This window comes from Adiantum capillus-veneris, chromosome 4 (genome assembly GCF_014529385.1).
Source record: "Adiantum capillus-veneris isolate H3 chromosome 4, ASM1452938v2, whole genome shotgun sequence".
Lineage (NCBI taxonomy): Eukaryota > Viridiplantae > Streptophyta > Polypodiopsida > Polypodiales > Pteridaceae > Adiantum > Adiantum capillus-veneris.
This window is the reverse complement of record NC_140934.1, coordinates 122,128,192-122,146,409: the sequence shown is the minus strand read 5'-3', so window position 1 is coordinate 122,146,409 and position 18,218 is coordinate 122,128,192. Positions and strand designations below refer to the sequence as shown.

The 18,218-nt window shown below is 41.3% G+C and overlaps 1 protein-coding gene across 1 annotated transcript; it reads right to left on the bottom strand.

Moving 5' to 3' along the window:
- Positions 1 to 323: 323 nt before the first annotated feature.
- On the bottom strand, positions 324 to 4,641 carry LOC147459922 (uncharacterized). Its single transcript, XM_086511089.1, has 4 exons — positions 2,581 to 4,641; positions 2,176 to 2,318; positions 1,502 to 1,568; positions 324 to 1,377 (listed from the first exon to the last, which is right to left on the bottom strand). Exons 1-4 carry the CDS (start codon positions 4,387 to 4,389, stop codon positions 1,141 to 1,143), a joined length of 2,256 nt encoding a protein of 751 aa, XP_086367215.1. The 5' UTR covers positions 4,390 to 4,641; the 3' UTR covers positions 324 to 1,140.
- Positions 4,642 to 18,218: the final 13,577 nt, after the last annotated feature.

Genomic DNA, 18,218 nt, shown 5'->3' with positions numbered 1-18,218 from the left:
GGGCTTCGATTGACAAAAACCTACAAGTAGGCTCACAAAATTGCCGATTACGATCTGTACACATTTGACGAGAGTCAGCACCTTGAATCTCTCCATTGGTGATATCGGAGAGGTCACTATCTACCCTATTATTCCAAATGTGTTCATATGAGGTTTTTTCATGCTCTTTGCGCAGGACTCAAAAAAGCATGGAACAAATTTTCAAATCCAATCATGGTATCTATAAATAACTGCACATAATTGACTTCTCTTTCTAGACTTAGAATTCAAATTTTCTGTCGTAGCATATTCTTTAAGGTCTCAAAAATCTACAGTTGTTCTCTCTAAACGGACTCTGTCTCGCTTGAGCTTCCATTCAAAAGAGATTGAAAATCCTCTCCCTCGTCTACTTTTAAAGTATAAAGCCAACCCCATCCATAATTTTTCAGAAACTTGGGACCCATTACTTGGGTGTTTTGGGTGGGTGGCGTCAATGCTTGGGTGTGTGTGATCGCTGATTGCTCTTATTAGAGGCACCCCTTGAGTGCCTCTAAAGGCACCAGCAAGGAGGACTATGGCAGTTCAAGGCCATCAACTTGTGTACAATATGAAGGAGAGTGATGACAGCCGCAATTCAAGGCCATCCACCTGTGTACAATATGGGCATCCTCCTTTGACATCGTCTCCCTCTGTCATCACTCTCTTGTGTCAATTTTATGCAGTTATTTCAACTTCTATTGAAGTCTTCGATTGATTCAAGTAGCAGTTCAGTCTTTCTTCCAACCACTTGCTAGAAGTGGTTATACCACGAGTCGTGTGAAGAATCCCAAAGGCCTCAACGATCTATTCGATGCGTCTTGAATTCAAGCCGCGATACTCAAGAGAGAACAACTCCCTCACAATGTTTGGCATAAACTCATCAGTTTGTGAAAACCAGACAAGTTCATTAAGATTTGATCAAGGTCATCAACGAAAAGCAATGGTCAATATAGAGAGATAAACCTCATAGCTGTCAAGATAATTGGATCATTGATTTCCAATATGTAGTCTTTCCAGATGAAGATACAATCAGCATATTACAGGCCACGCGGTGGGAGGAGCTTTACCGGCATGGAGGATTTAAAAGCAAGTGGAGGCTTTGGCATTTGCGCATGAAGCCCTTTATGCCCTCTGACCCTCCACCTCCTTCACCTGTCCTTCTTTCAACGCCTGCTGCATGTGGCAAAATGTGAGAAGCCAGAGCCATAGCTGCTTGCAGGGCTCTTTATTGCTGCCCCATGCGTGACTGGCAATAATGTTTAGGGTCTTGCAAGCTGCAAGTTCATTGATATCTATGGTACATTCTCGACGCTGGACGGGTCGGGGTAAAGCTTGCGTAAGATGACTTGTTTGCTGCACCTGCAAAATCTAAGTAGCAATTCTCTGTGCTGTCTTGTTGAAAATGAAACTTCCCTCTAGCGAACTACCATTTTTTGGCGGAGTTAGTGTGCGAGGGCACCGTTTCTCACAGGCAACCAAAAACAATAGACGCCAACAGAAACAAAGCCTTTCCCAACGTCCAGATGCTCTTTATCATACCAACCTCTACTCTGAAACATGATCCAATACTAGAGCTTAATGCCATGACTACCTTTTAAAATGCATTATCAAACAATCTTTAAATAGGTAGTAGTATGGATCCAAAATCCCCTTATGTGTAGGTCCAATAGAAATGTAAATCACACTTTTGTTCATAACGATTACATGTGTATAATGAAGCCCAAAGTATTTTCTTCCAAAAGTGTGCAGAATGGATGAAGGTATGGAAAAAAATCCCACCTTTTAAAGCATGCTTTTATGGCTGCAATGTTTTAATCATACCACAGTCCTATGGTGGATTTCTGTGAAAAAGCGAAAGCCACAATAAAATAGCATGCTCTAGAGATTAAGTTCCCTGTGCTCTAGTAGCAACCGTAGATGATTAAAACTCGAAAAAAAAACTGGTAATAAACAAGGTGCCTGCAATATACATTCCAAAATAAGCAACAACATAAAACAAAATAAAAACAAAGTTTTGCAACCACTGAAACGACCAATTGATTGCAGTGAAGACCTCTCGATTTACATTTCAATACTTGGCCTCTTTATGGCCTTCATAGGCGAGCTAGCTCACTGGATTTCAATCAATCAAAAAACTGAGCCAAGATGAATACTCACAGCATTATCATCATGGAAGCAATGTACCGATCAATTTGAAACACCGGGGTGCCTAATTGAAACCATAGATCCCCTTTGAAGAACCTCCTGTGCCCAAAGTGTAGGAAGGCTTCCCCAGCTAAGAGCCTGGTAGGTACTAGGAGCTACAAACGGCAAGCAACAGCAACAAAAAAATCGGTTGAGGGCAAGGGTTTAGCATCACCGATTTTGTGGATAGCACATGAGATGCGAGCCAAACACAAAGTCATCTCTTATTTGATCCAGCTGTTGGCATATGGCCCCAAATGAAGGGCGATGTTCTGGCCTTCCCTCCCAACACCGCTCTATGAGGTCTCTAAGTCCAGGATGCAGCGAAGGTGGCAAGGTCGGTCTTTCATGACATTTAACTATTCTCTCCTTCAACACCTTATGTTTCATCCCATCCTCGAGGAAACCAGAAAAAGGCTTCCTGCCTGTAATGATTTCGTAGCACGTCATGGCAAAACTATACACATCTGCAGGCAACGAGTAATTAGGTAAATGACTGCTAGATCCGACACAATCCATTCTGTCCGTACTTGAAGAGGGTTCTTGCCAAAATACCTCTGGTGCCCTCCAATAACCAGTACCCACCTTCCACGAATGCAGTTGAGTTTGGCTTCCCACAAGCTTCACCTTTGCAAACCCAAAATCAGCCACTTTCACATGAACATAGCCTTCATTGAATGCATCAGGGCTCCAAGTGCCAACCAACACATTAGCAGCCCTTAAATCTCTATGCATTATACCTTGACTATGCAGATATCGCATAGCTTTAGCAATTTGCATCATAATGTTTAAAGATACAAGGGGGAAATGGAACAGCCTACTTCGTGTACTGCTGTAAGCTTGCTGCTCAATATAATCCTCCAAACTAGTGACCATGAGATCCATTAACAATGACAAACTGTTTTGAGAATCAAAATTACGAGTGTACCACATCAGTTTGACAATGTTTGGATGATGAAGCCTTGCTTGTATAACTGCCTCATTTGCATCCTCTACTGCTCGCAACCCTTTGATAGTCTTCATGGCATACTTCTCACCAAAACACAACACCTCCTCCACCTTACCGTAAGTGCCCGATCCTAGAAACCTTACTAATTTGATATGCTTCTTGTCCACAAACATACCTCCCTTCAAATACTCCACATCTCCATATTCAGTGATGGGATACTTGAGCCTTTCAAGCAACAACTTTCCTAAAACAATGTCTTCTGCTGGATTTAAAATGTTCCTCCAACTACCCATTAAGATGGACCATAATGATTTTGGGTGTCGCTTTAGCTTGGCAAGCACTTCGGAAAGATCCTTCTCGGCCTGAAGCTGAAGGTAATGTCCCATAAACGACCCAGGTAGACAAGGAGGACTGCAATCCCATGCAAACTCTTTTGCTACAGTGTCACAAATGCTGTTTGCAAACCCATCAAATTTTAGGACAAGAAGCTGGTATTGTTTGTAAAGATCCAAGAGAAGGAACTTGATGGTGTGGACATTCTCAAGCTTTGCAAATACTTGGCGAGAAGGAACAGAGCCGCTGCAGTCTTGTATGTATTGTTTGCACATTTTAAGCATTCTGCACAGCTCTTTCAAAGAGTAGTAGCATGCAGAGAGCCCCTTATATGCGCCCATATCCAATGGGTGCTTCAGGTTATCCAGCACAAACCGCATGATGACAAGCAGGCTGGATATGGAGGAGAACACCTCTAGCAATACCTTGCACTTGCCTGAGTTGATGCCTTGCTCCAGCTTAAAATTCAAAGCTTCAGAAATTGTGTCAATGGCGATTTGTAGCGGGTCGCATTGTGTGTGCCTTTCATGCAATTTGTGCACTAGTTTGAGGCAGAAAACAATGGCACAGCCATATGATCTGAACGCATTGTGGTGCGAAGACGAGTACCTTTGCATGGAGAGGAGGTACTTGGTCCGCCTTGCTCGATGTAGTGGCAAGGTGCTCCTAAGCCTTTCTAAGGACACGATGACGAGGACACAGGAGCGCAAGCGGCTTACTGGGGTACCTCTAAGGAGGCGCCTACTCAACCACAGCGTACGGTGAAATCGGTGACAGGCAATGGCAGCGAGGACTGCTACTTTGAAGGAAGGGACATGGCGTAACTGCTGGGGGATATCGTAAACGAAATCTTCTTCTGGAGCAAGTGAAATAAATGGAAAGACTACCTCACGTCGCCTGTGCATGCTTGTGGGCAAGACGGCGAGGAAGGCTGGAAGGGTGGGATCTGTCTTCAAGCGATCGTCAAGAGAGGCTCCTTGCAGGCTTGTAGAGTTTCTAGTCAATCGAAAACTTCATTGCCGCTCAGACAGGACCAAGCCTCAGCCGGGTCAGCCCCACCTAAAGTTTGAGATTTTAGAGCTCCTATATGCTGTCTTTGCAGAATTTGTGATTTTAAGAGATTTTTTGTTTTTTAAAAGACCAATGAAGCTAAGGGTCTTTACACACCCGCCTGCCCAAGAGAGACGTGGAGGCCAAGCGGCAGATTTTGATTCGCAGCAGAAAACGAGCAGAGAACAACTTTTTGGACAGCCTCTACCCCCTACCAAGCTCGGGCGGGGATTGATCGTGTGCCAGCTTAGCTAGCTTCAGACGCCAAACCAATACACGGCCACAGCTGCTCGACTTTTACAAGCGTTTTAAAACTATCATGAAGTTTAGTGTGTAATGCATGCCCCGCCCAACCCCAAGTTAGACGGGCAGGCATGTATTCAGTGTGTAAGGAGCCTAAGACCCCCAAGAGAATAATTGGTTTAGTGGTATTTTAAATTTTAAATGTAAAGTAGGTGGTCTCACGTTGGCTTGAAAAGATAAGCCAAAGGCTTACTCACTTAAAACTACAAAAAGGGGACGTATACATGTTCACAAGAAAGGATTGATTTATGAATGGTTATTACATTTTGAAGCTCCTATAATACAAAAGAGAATTGTGGTATGCTAGCTCTGAGTTGAGTCCCACTGTGAGCTATAGAATTAGTGGTATTTATAGTGGGAGGTGGTTCCCAAAGAAAAGAAAAAACTGAAGTCTTGTCAAGATACTCTTAAGAGATAGAGAAGAAGAGAGCTTTAGCTCTTGCAAGCAAGCAAGGGGGGAGAGAGAGAGAGAGAGAGAGAAGCAAAACCTTTTTGTTCTTCTTCACTAACTTAAAATAAGAAGTCTACAATGCATAAAAGAGAAAGTACAACATAAGGGAAAACTAGTACAACGATTTAGTGTGAACGGCAAATGAGTGAGCTGGATGGATAAGTGTGCCATCCCTCCATTAGATAGTCCAAGTCAATGTAGTTGACCTATAGTATCTCTTGCGAAGATATGTGTATCCACTAAAGGTACCAGCAATGATGATTGTCGATGATATTCATCAAGTCTCAACACTCCCCCCTCTCAAGCTCAACGTCATCTCGTATGCCAAGCATCGCTCAAAATCATCGTAGCTTCTACGCTCCAAGGGCCTTCGTAAAGATATCTACAATCTACTCATCAGTCATCACATTCTCAAGGTCCATGTCACCTGCCAAGACCCTCGCTTTGATGAAGTGGCAATGCACTTCAATGTGCTTCGTCCTCACGACACACTGTCCAACTGTATGCTTCTAGGGTTTTCACAATAGATGATAGCCAGTCTCTATGCCTATACTCCAAAGTCCTAAAGTAGCAATCCCAACCATGTTACATCACATGCCGCCACCGGGGGGGGGGGGGGGGGGGTCACTTTATAATTATGTAACTGCCACGTAGGTGCAGCAGAAGGGGTTATAAAATTTTATTTTTTCTCACATTTTCACATACAAAAGGGTACCATAAAATGAAAATGGAAAAAAAAATTACAGATGGAATAGTGAGAAGGGTGTATTTTATTTGTCAAAAATTCACAGATAAGGAGTTTTAGAAATAGTCCTTGGACGCACGCGATATACAAAATTTATACATAGTGATCCCCCCCCCCCCCCCCCCCCCCCCCCCCCCTCCTCCTCGAGCGCCACTGTAGAACCCTTGTACTCTGCCTTTGTACTCAAAAGAGCAACGTAGGTTGCTTCTTGTTGCTCCATGTAGTAGCAACACTCCCAAATGAAAACATGAATCTGTTGGTAGACCTACGATCATATGTGCTACCATCCCCATCCGCATTTTGTGCAACCATAGAATTGCACTCAACATTAGCCCTATAAAAGAGCTCATGATCCAAGGTAGAACTCACATAGTGCAATGTGCGTCTCACGGCATCCAAGTGTGGCTTCCTTGGAGACTTCATAAACTGACTCACCAATCCAATTGTGTAACTCAAGTTTGGATGTGAGATAGTCAAGTAGATCAAACTACCCACAATCTTCATGTACATGGTAGCATTCTTTACTTGACCTATATCATTCCCCAACTTCAAATTGTGATCTAAGGGCATTCCAATAGGATTACAATCAGACATACCATGCTTTGTCAACATGTCCAAAGCGTATTGTCTTTGAGACAATCGGTCGTACCATACTTTGTCAACATGTCCAAAGCGTATTGTCTTTGAGAAAACCATACGCCCTCCTATGTGCAAATAATCGCAATGCCCAAAAAGTAACACAAATATCCCAAATCTTTCATTTCAAATTCTCACACATAAGTAGGGTTTTTAAACCCTCTGCTTCAGCCACATTATCACCTCCAACAATCAAGTCATAGACATAAATGCATATCACCACATTTCTTGCTTCATTCTTCCATACATACAATCATGAATAATCTGCATTAGACATCTCAAAGTCCAAAGATAGAAGGAATGCCACAATCCTTTCATAGAAATCTCTAGGTGCTTGCTTTAGCCCATACAATGCTTTCTTTAACCTACATACAAGGTCACGTAACCTCATATTCACATAACCATGTGGTTGTTCCATAAACACAATCTCATCTAAGTCACCATTCAAGAAAAAAATCTTGATATCCATTTGTTTCAACACCCATTCTAAAATTGCAACCACTTCAATAAACACATGAATGGTAGCCATCGTAGCTATAGGATTGAACGTACTCTCCTCATAATAAATCCCATATATTTGTGCATAATCCTTGGCCACAAGCCTTACTTTGTACTTGCTCACAATGGCATCAACAGTGTGCTTTATCTTGTAGAGTCACTTACATCAAATTTCCTTCTTTCCCTCTAGTAATGGCACCAACACTCATGTTCCATTTGCATCAGTTGTATCCAACTCCTCATCCATAGGTTGCCTCCATTTTTCATCTTTAACAACATAGTCAATCTCTGCATAGGATTTTCACTCTCTCAGAGGGATAGTTTAGGATCACTTCTTGAGGCCATGGTAGCTTAAAAATTACTTTGACAAGGAGGTTCAAGTGTTTTCTATGCCGCTTCAACCTTGGAAATTTATGTCACCACGACTTGCACAGTCTCAAAGTGAGGCCATGGAGGTTCAAATCTACTCCAATGAGGTTGTTTAATACAAGAGAATTTGACAAGCAAGCTCTTCAATTTGGCAAGAATCTCTTCAATTTGCAAAGGATTGACTGCGACTATTCATTTCAATGTGGGAATTTGATTCGGAATAACTAATTAGTAGGCCAAGTTACTTGTTTTTTCTACTATCACTTTTTAGCTTCTCTAGGCGATAATTGAACAAGGTATTCATTTTTTTTCTTTCTCACACAACATGGTTGCGCCATGGATTTAGGCTTAGATATGCATCATTAGTTTGACTTCGAGCATCTTGCACCCGATGCATATGTTGCTGCCTCACCGCCGCCTACTCTCATGGAGGGTGCTCGCACAGCAACATGCATAGACAATAGCATAGAGTTGCTTGATTTGCAAGATTTTAGGGCATTACAATCATGAATGTTTGTCATTGAAACAAATTTTTCAAGATTGAATGAAAATTTCACCAATCTGTCTGATTTGGTAGTGCAATATCTGCATCAATAGATTAAGGGCCCTGCAAGTGAGGAGCCTAGGATTCATCACGCATTGTTCTTGTAAACCATGTACCTTGCCTGTGGGAGTAAGGCTCACACAACACGGTTGCACCATGGATTCAGACGTAGTAAGGTATTAAATTTTTTTTCTTTCTCACATAACACGGTTGCACCATGGATTCAGACATAGATACGCATCATCACTTTGACTGTAAGCATCTTGCACTTGATGCATATTTTGCTGCCTCACCGTCGGCTACTCTCACGAAGAGTGCCCGCATGGCAGCATGCATAGACCATATCATAGATTTTCTTGATTTGCAAGAGTTGTTACCAGATTGGGCTAATAGGAGGGTACCCAATCTCGTAACAACTCTTGCAAATCAAGAAACTCTATGCTATCGTTCATGCATGCTGCCATGTGGGCACTCTTCGTGAGAGTAGCCGACGGTGAGGCAACAACATATGCATCAAGTGCAAGATGCTTACAGTCAAAGTGATGATGCGTATCTATGTTTGAATCCATGGTGCAACAGGTATTGAGAAAGAAAAAAAAGAATACTTTACTACGTTTGAATCCATGGTGCAACCGTGTTGTGTGAGCCTTACTCCCACATGCAAGGTACATGGTTTACAAGAACAGTGCGTGATGGACCCCTAGGCTTCTCACTTGCAAGGCCCTTAATCTATTGATGCAGACATTGCACTACCAAATCAGACAAATTGGTGGAATTTTCATTCAATCTTGAAAAAATTGTTTCAATGACAAACATTCATGATTGTAATGCCCTAAACTCTATTACTAATAGTGAGTTGATAATGATTTGTAGATTGAAATTCTGGGAGTTGAAATGGAGGCGCTGGCAAATAATAACCCTCTCGGCCATTTTACTTTTGCACAGTATTTTAGAGTTTTTATTCAATAAGCCACTATGGCTACTTGTAAATAGATCTAGTGAGAACTCACCCTTATGGGACATGCAATAAGTGATGTGCTCCACTCAAGTACTAAAGTGGACTAGATGTAAAACAGGGCCCTCCAATTTTGGCATCCAAAAACTCAAATAATAAATTAAATACCAAACTCCACAAGAAGGGGTGTCGTGGAGTTTGGGGCTATGATTTTAGGCCATTCACTTGCAAGATTCTCTGCTCTTCTCTCTTAGACTATGCTAAATCATGTTGTGTACCCTCTAATTATGTCTACATCTCTTACAATCTCTTACACTCTGTCTTTGTCAAATCTTTTCCCTTTGTGTGTGTGTGTGTGTGTGCGTACGCGCGCGCGTGTGTGTTGTCCTAGTCTAGGTGTGTGCGTACTTGGATTTGGGAGAGAAGGTGACAAGTCGATGGTAATGTTTGTGAGGAATTGTTGAATTGTCCAAGCAACTAGTCTTCCCAACTCCCAACAGTGGTATCAGAGCCTCATGCTCGAGTAGCTCGACAATTGGTTTTCAATTTTTATGAAGAATGTTTGAATCGGGAACATAAAAGCCTAATCAGAAATTAATCGACAATTTATTCAACAATTTTTGCTTATTGATAGCCAAAAATGGGTATGTGCAGCCTTTAATTTGATATAATTACTAAATTTAACGAATTTGTGAAGATACAATCAAGGAAGCGAGAAGAAGAGGATTTGAAAGAACTCAAAAGGGTTGATTTAGGCTTTAGAAGAGAAGGACAAAACCAAAGTTCTCAATTGGATTGAAGGAAGAAGAGGAAGTGGAATTTGGTGGAAGAAGCTCAAGAAGAAGGTGTACAAAACAGAGGAGTATCAGATTTGCGCTTCGTCGGTGAGGTTTTCAACTTACTTTCGTTGGTGTATACCATGTGGGTGTTTTGTATTGCTTCTTCTAACTCGATGGCAACCGGCATGTAAATTCCCCCTTGCATGCAAAGTCCCTCCTATGTCCACCAAGTCCCATGCAGTCAATGGAAGTAGGGGTGCCCTGTGTTGTGCAACAAATCTCTCTTCTAGCTCGCGGCCAACTTTCCCCTCGCGCCATCGTCCTCTGCACCTGCTTGTTGTCGACCTCCCACTTAAGGGTTCACACACACTTTAATTGAAAACAAAGTGTGGCCTAACTTAATTTGCAATTGGTCGACCGCCCATTGAATTCCCAAACTCCACCCAATTTATAAAAAAACACCATTCACACCCCTTCAATCTCTTGATCAACCGTTGCGGGTATAAGTAGTATATATATATATAATAAAGTTGGCCACCCAACAGCTACAATCCTCGTAGGCTATCCTCAAAAACCCTCGGCCGCCCATTCTTCACCTTCTCTCCAACTGCCACTATAGTTTCAAGTGCAATGCATTAACCAAAGATAAATCGACTCTACAAACCAAATTTTGCGGTGAAAATTAAATTATTTTGCCAATTTCCATTGCTTTTGGGACATGGGAGATTGGACGCCGATAAAAAATTAAATTGATATGCAGACTAACCTCTCAATTGCTCATCATTCTCAACCGAAACTTACTGCACCATATTTCTGGACTAGACGTCACCCACGATCGTCAGGCTAAGTACCCATTTATTTTTGCTTATTCCTTTTTTTATTTTTAGCATTATCCTCCATATCGAGCATATATATATTTATATATATCCATTTACTTTTATATAAATAAATATATATATATAAAGAAAGAAAGAAAAGCACGTAATCATGGAATATCTTCCACATCCGCCCACGATTGCTGAATAGCTTGCAGATTTGTAGCAATCTCTCACTTATGAACACATGCGAAGGCAAGAACTTGAGGATAAATTACTACACCCTGCACATGTTGAATCTACAGCGGCACCAAAACCAAACAAAATTAGCAGAAAAGCCTTCACTTTCAAGGATTTTAATGGCACTAAGGATGCTAGTATGGTTCTAGCATGGGTAAGTCAGCTAGATGACTATTTTCATGATGAGGATTTTCCCGAACGTGAAATGGTAAAGTGTGCATCCAATCATCTCACCAGTAGCGTTGCATTGTGGTGGAATGCCACCAAACAACACCACCTACCTAGCATGCTTTCAACAATTTTTGTCCACACAGTATAAAGCTAAAGCACGATGCCAGTGGGATTTAATTCGACAAGGTCGAAATGATGATGTATAGGGCTACACTAATTGTTTTGGAATTGTTTAATTCAATTGCAAGCTATTGAACATGTCAGTCATAGGAAATTGAAGCGTAAGTATATATATGGCTTAGCACTACAAATTGGTGCTGAGGTAGATATGTTTGAACCAAATTCACTGTCAAAGACTATTAATTTGGCTCTTAATGCGGAGAAGAAGAAAGGTGGACAACCTTCTCACACTGAACAAACTGATAACACTAACCGTAACAAGAGAGCTCCTTTCTCTCCTAACCTTGATAGGAATAGACATCAAAGCCGTACCTTTTTCAAGAGATACAGATTTGACAACTCTACTACAACTTCTCAGTCCTATGGCAACAACAGAAATAACACACAACAGCGAGGCCACCGAAATTCTTCCAACCAACGTCTTGCTCAAAACTCAAATGCTAACAAAAAGGTGAAGTGTTTTAAATGTTTCCAGTACGGTCATTGTGCAGATAAGTGCCCAAATGGTCCTGCTAAGAGCAATGGCCAATCCAATGGCCAATCTAATGAAGTTACCCAAAATTCAAACCAAAGACCTTTTCAGCAACAACAACCCCTACAATGCTACAAGAGAGCTCCTTTCTCTCCTAACCTTGACAGGAATAGACATCAAAGCCGTACCTTTTTCAAGAGATACATATTTGACAACTCTACTACAACTTCTCAGTCCTATGGCAACAACAACAATAACACACAACAGCAAGGCCACCAAAATTCTTCCAACCAACATCTTGCTCAAAACTCAAATGCTAACAAAAAGGTGAAGAGTTTTAAATGTTTCCAGTATGGTCTATGTAGATAAGTTCCCAAATGGTCCTGCTAAGAGCAATGGCCAATCTAATGAAGTTACCCAAAATTCAAACCAAAGACCTTTTCAGCAACAACCACCCCTAAGGTGCTACAGTTAACCTCATCGAAGATGCTATTCCCAATGAAAATGAAGTGGAAGCCAATTACGATGAAGGATATGATCTTGAATATGATCACAATGATAACCCATCTTTAGGTACTCCTATATCTCCTCATACTTTGTTTAAATTGCAAGGCAAAGCCAAGGGTGAAAGTGTCACCATTCTTTTAGATGATGGTAGTAGCCATGATTTTATTTCTACACCATTGGCACAACAACTCTCTCTCTCTCTCTCAAATTTCTTCACTCACAAAGAAAAAATTATTTTTAATAATCAACGTTTAATTGCAAGACCCAAGTCATTGTTGAAGTTTGCATTGGTGAATTTATATAAGCATGTACATTTATGGTAGCCCCATTGCATGATCTTAACGTAATTATGGGAATGCCATTTCGTCATGAATTTAATGCGTTGATTAATTATAAAACACGTACCATGTCCCTCACTCATAATAATCAAAATTTCTCCATCCAATGCAAGCAACAATATCACATCACAAATTTCCACTTCTCTCCCACACTCAAGCCAAAAGAGCAATTCGAAAACAAGGAAAAACATATCTAGTGTTGGTAAATCAAATCTCCGTTGAAACTGAAACTTCACATAACTTCTCACATGATGATTGTCTCTCACAATTTAACACTAAGTTGGTAACCCAACAGGATATAAAATTGTCCTTTTAGGGTTTTGGAAAAAACTTCCTAAACCATAGTAAATCTACTCATTCTGGAAAACTATTTCATGAGCTTACAGTTCAAGGACTACTACATGGAAAAAAAGAGAAAATTGTAAAATTTATCATCTCTTGGTCACAACAAGCTTCCAAAGTTGATGGACCAGTCCATTTTACCCAAAACAGCCATTTCTTATGATTGATTGCATATAAATGAGACTGGGGATTTTTGTAGCACATGACATAAAATTACTCGTTAACTTCAATGGGTTGGTGATCAAAACATATTGTTTCTTTTGCCTCACTTTTTTTTGACAAAAAAAGAGGTATAAAAAAGTGACATTTTTGCCATTCTGTGGACCTATCATCAAGGTTTCTATAGTCACGCTCATTACAGATACTACATACATGTTTTCTTAGTTTCCTTTGGGGATTTTGATTCAAAAGGATCCATGGAGTATGTCAAAAAAATAATAGATCTCTTACCAAGGGGAACCTTGGGGAAAATGATGAAGTGCTAAATGCAACAAACAAGAAAAAATTGGGCTTAACATTATGACCTCTAGAATCCCATAGAAACTACTCATTATCTACTCCCTTCTCCTTGGACCGATTGTTGTTGTTGTTGTTGTTGTTGTTGGAATTGCCTTAGGAAGAATTTTGGGCATTGGTTTTTGCATTGGCATCACCTTTGTCTTTATTTTCCATGGGCTTGACATTCCGTCTAGCCCCTTGTTGGAAGTCGATGTGCGAAGCGACCATGGTGTGGTGGATTACTTGAGTGATAGAACTAGGTTCACTGAGAGTTGACATACTCGCCATCTCTTCAGGTAATCCTGCACAAAACTGCTACTTTTTCTCGGCTAAGTCTATCTTTTGGAAGACAATAGCCTTGAGATGTAAATCCCAAAACTTGTCTACATACTTGTGGATAGACTCATGAGAGAGAAGCTTCAAGCTGCGCCATTCGGTAAGCACTTTGTCCTTTGCATCACTTGCAAGGAATTGCTTCATGATGGAAACTCATAGAATTTTCCATGTCTTTGGGGCTTTGCCATTGCCATGAAGGCTAGCCCACCACTGACGAGCTGATTTTTGGAAGCGCATAGCTACATGGCATAGCTTGGAGGACTCTGTAAAGCCCTCGTCTCCCGGAGGCCGCATCAAATTGTTTGATGAAGGCCAACACTTTGTTGGTAGCACCAAAGGTTCCATCATAGGAGAGAAAAGAGATGCTCTTTCCTCCCTCTTTGAAATTCTTTAAGTTTTGTGATCTTCGCCATGCAGGGTATGATTTGCGATGTCCTCCCCTCCTGTATTCTCTAGGAGAATAGCCATAGCTTTCATCGGAAGAGGAGGAAGGTGAAGAAGAAGGAGACGAGGGTGACCTCTTTTGTGACCTTTTCTTCCTTTGTTTCCTATCTTCCCTTTTTGAATGACGAGGGCAAGGAATGTGTGTTGATCTTTTCCTCTTGGGAGGAGTTGGCGATCGTCTAGACCACCGTCTTCGCGGAGCCACATCTTCAGAGGAACTAATTAAAGTTTAATTGCTTTCTTGCTCTTTGGATTCCTCCCCTTGTATGGGAGAGAGTCTTCTTTTGGAGGTCTCTTCAAGAGGCCTCCTAAGCTCTCTCTCCTCTTAGAGAGGAAGGGAAATTCCATAAGTGCGAAGTTGCTGAGTAACTTTGGCTTGCAAAGCAGGGTTTCCCATAGCTTGCTGCAACCTAGTAATGCGATAATTAACAAACATGGGGGCATCATCATTAGCACCTTCATGTGAAAAATCAAAGCTATCAATGTTCATTCTACTCTCTTGGTCATTGTCAGCCATGTCAACAAAATTTGTGTACGTACTTAGTGTATGCTTTGGCAATTCAAAACCTTAGTTGCCACTCCTCTTAGCCTTTGAAAATTGGCTCTTAAGTATCTACACCAACGGCTCAAAGTGGTTAATTATAGAGAGTAGTGTAGTAGGTCTAACATAGCAGAGTTGCCAAGGGCTAGCTCCTTTGGGACTTCTTATGGCTCAATAATGGTAAAGCCATAGGCAAGTCTAAAAGGACTCCATTATTAAAGGTATGCACCAAAAGAGAAACCAAATGCTATGATACCAATGTAATGGAATTGGCCTATTAACTTGAGAGTAGCGGAAATTAAAGAGAGTACTTTTGTGAAATTACTTTGTAAGCATACCGGATGAACATAATTGATGGTAGCAACATAAAAATTGCATTTAGTCAACGTGGCATGAAAAATACTTTTGCAAGAGAGAGAATTTAGAGAACATGACAACAATTGAGGACCGGATTTATGTGGAGCCGGTCCCCCCTCCAATAGGCATTTGTATTATAATTTCTCCCATCAAGACAAACTTGTTACAGTACAATCTTTGTGTTCCTTGTGATCTAGGTGATGCTATGAAGATGGAAAGCTTCATGCATCACAAGCATAACATAAACTTTGTGGAAAGCATTAACTATCCCAAGCCTCAGTCCCAAGACCTCAAACACCTTTGAAGGTGGAGAGAGCTAGCAAGGAATGAGGGTAGGGAAGAGGAAGAAGAAACATTTCATAGGAGAAAGAACTAGTTCCTCACTTATCATCATTCTTCTTGCTAGCATACATAATAGCATAGTAATGAAGATGGAGAAGATGGAAAGATTAAGCATTGAAGCATGGCTCTTGGTTGGATTTTCATTCCATAGCCAAGAGTGTTTTTGTAGGCTCTCAAAATATCTACTTGCTTGGAGAAGGAGAGGGACCTATTGCACTTTGCAGTTCACGCAATGAGAGTGTGTGTGAGTGTGTGGGAGAGTATACCCCCTAAGCAGGCCCCTTACTTGCTTTGTTTGACGCCCCCCCCCCCCCCCCCCCCCCCCCCCCCCCCCCCCTTCCCTTGTAGCTCATGCTTGAAGCTCATTGGACCCCTCCAGGCCTAGCCAATCACAAGCAAGAGTCATACCAAGCAACAAGGGTAGCCTTGGGACAAGTGTCCCCCTTTCCCCTTTGAGAGAGAGGGCTTGATAAATGCTAAAACAATTAATTAAATCCACTAAATTATCATTGAACCCCTTGGAAGGCCAACCAAGAGTCTTTAGGCACACCATGAGGGTAACCTAGCTAAGGGCTTGACATGTGTCCTACTTGCACCTTGGGCAAGGGGTACCCTTTGGGAGAGAGAGTGGTCAAGCAACCACTCCCCATTATTGCATGGAGTTCCCCCTCCTTGTAGGGATTCATTTTGACTTTTGTGCCACCTCAAGCCCCTCAACCTTGGGCCTAGTTCTCACCACAAGCTTGGCCCTTAAGCCCCTCAAGCTTGGGCTGGGTTCTCATCTCAAGTACAACCCTAGAATCTCAAGCATGACAAGCACCTCAAGCATCTCAATCATCAAGCACCTCAAGCATCTCAATCATCAGGCATGGCAAGCACCTTAAGCTTGAGCCGGGTTCCCACCTCAAGCACAACCCTATCTTACCTAAGGTCAAAGGACTTTTAACACTAGCTATTGGAGGTCTTCAATAAAGCTAACCCAAAGGTCTTTATGCTCCATTGGTTAGCCTTGCTCTTTGATAGACCATCTCTCATTTGGGCCCCTTTACCAATGGCCCCATGTTGAGATAGATCTATAAGCACACGTCTATATCCTAACCCTTGTTCCCATTTATTCTCCCACATTAAATGATCAATTTAATATGAGAAACTCATTTGGGTTGGTTATTAGATTTTATAACAAAAAAATTTGGATTTGCAAAGATCGTAAATTAACGGCTGAAGTGAGAGCATAAGACCACAAGCATGCAAGGGCATGCAAGACCTCCATAATTGTGCCATGCAAGGGCATGTAGGCAAGCATGCATATCATGAAAATCTATGGAAGCATAATCTCATCAAGCAAATGCGTTGTGAAGGGAAAAGTGAAGTAGCTCGGCATTTGATGAACGACTTCTATTGGATATACAAAAGGATAGGCCATATGACTGACACGACAAGTTGCTCGAGGGCATTTAGGAGGTAAGCAATATGTTTCATTTTTTCTTATTAATTTCCTCAAGAACATTTGCTCATTTATGGAATTTCATGAACATATGGCTTATGCATATATGATATTGTTGGCACATCATTTGAGATAAGCACGGCTTCTGTTAAGCTATAACAAGGCTTGGCAATATTACCAATAGCATGATATTCTTGTTTTTGACCACAAATGTGCAATAACCACTCACATTCAAGCAAGACTTGAGTGAGAAATGATTTTGTTTACAAGAAAGTATTCTTCCCCTGCATTGCAAAGGTCATGGAATAGTAGTGCTGGAAACTCTCATGACGATCACCACGACCTGTTGCTAGCCTTGATGAAGGAGGCATAGGTACTCAGCAAGGCCGACCCTTAACTACAATTCCAAGAAGCTGTCAAGTAAGTTGCTTGGGCTTGACTTCTAGGCCATTTTTCTCTCATTAAAGGAATCAGAAAACGATAGGATCAAGACATCAATGGAGCAAGGCTCTGTCTATGTAATCAAGTCAAGCAGGTACGAGGCATATCTATTATGAGTTTTTTTTTCAACACATTGTAAAACTCGACAAGGTCAATCATTTGTGAATGCTCGACACGGTTGACTTTCTTTTTCTATGTACTTGTCAATTGGCAAGAGTATGTTACCTATGAGTACCAGAACTCCATGAGTACTTATGCGAAGCAAGGCTTTCCTTTCAGCATTTGGCATAGCGGTTTCCAAAGTTTGGAGTATGCTAATAGCATAGGAACTTAGGGCAACTTGCCAAGTTGTTTGCAGGATTTTAAATCACAAGAGGGTGTATATGATACATATGCTCTCTCACTCGAGCAACAAATATTGCTATGGGACATATTTATGCAAGTTTTTACTTCAACAACTCAAGACAACTCGCCACAGCATGGCAACCAATTTTGACAATTTCAGGTTTTCTTGTCTTTCTACATTCTAACTTTACATTGGCGACAACTACCTATTGTACAAAGTAAAGTGCTTTGAAAGAATTTATGAGACATAAGGCTTTTAACCCGTGCCAAGATCTTGCCATTGACTTCAAGTCAACAACATTAGGACATAGTTTTGGGCATTCGGCAATGTGCAGATATAATCTCACAATTTACTTAAGACAACGGCAAATTGTGATGTATCCATGCCCGATTGTGCAAGGCACTCTGGTATCGGCTTCATCTGTAAGGCCATCGATGTCACATGGGGCTTATACCTTTGCGTGCATGGCATGCCAGTGAGATTGACATAATTTCATCTCATTACAATTTACGCTTCCACTTTAGCACTAACTACTCTGTCAAGGAGAAGGTAATTGATTGATATCTTAAAACAATTTTTTTGTTTATTCA

Bases quoted from the DNA above. Each gene is read 5' to 3' on its own strand.
- LOC147459922 (XM_086511089.1), bottom strand. From the start codon at position 4,389: ATGCACAGGCGACGTGAGGTAGTCTTTCCATTTATTTCACTTGCTCCA. The intron at 2,319-2,580 runs GTGTTGAAGGAG...TGCCGTTTGTAG, and splicing joins AGGATGGGATGAAACATAAG to CTCCTAGTACCTACCAGGCT. The intron at 1,569-2,175 runs GTGAGTATTCAT...ATCATGTTTCAG, and splicing joins GCTTCCATGATGATAATGCT to AGTAGAGGTTGGTATGATAA.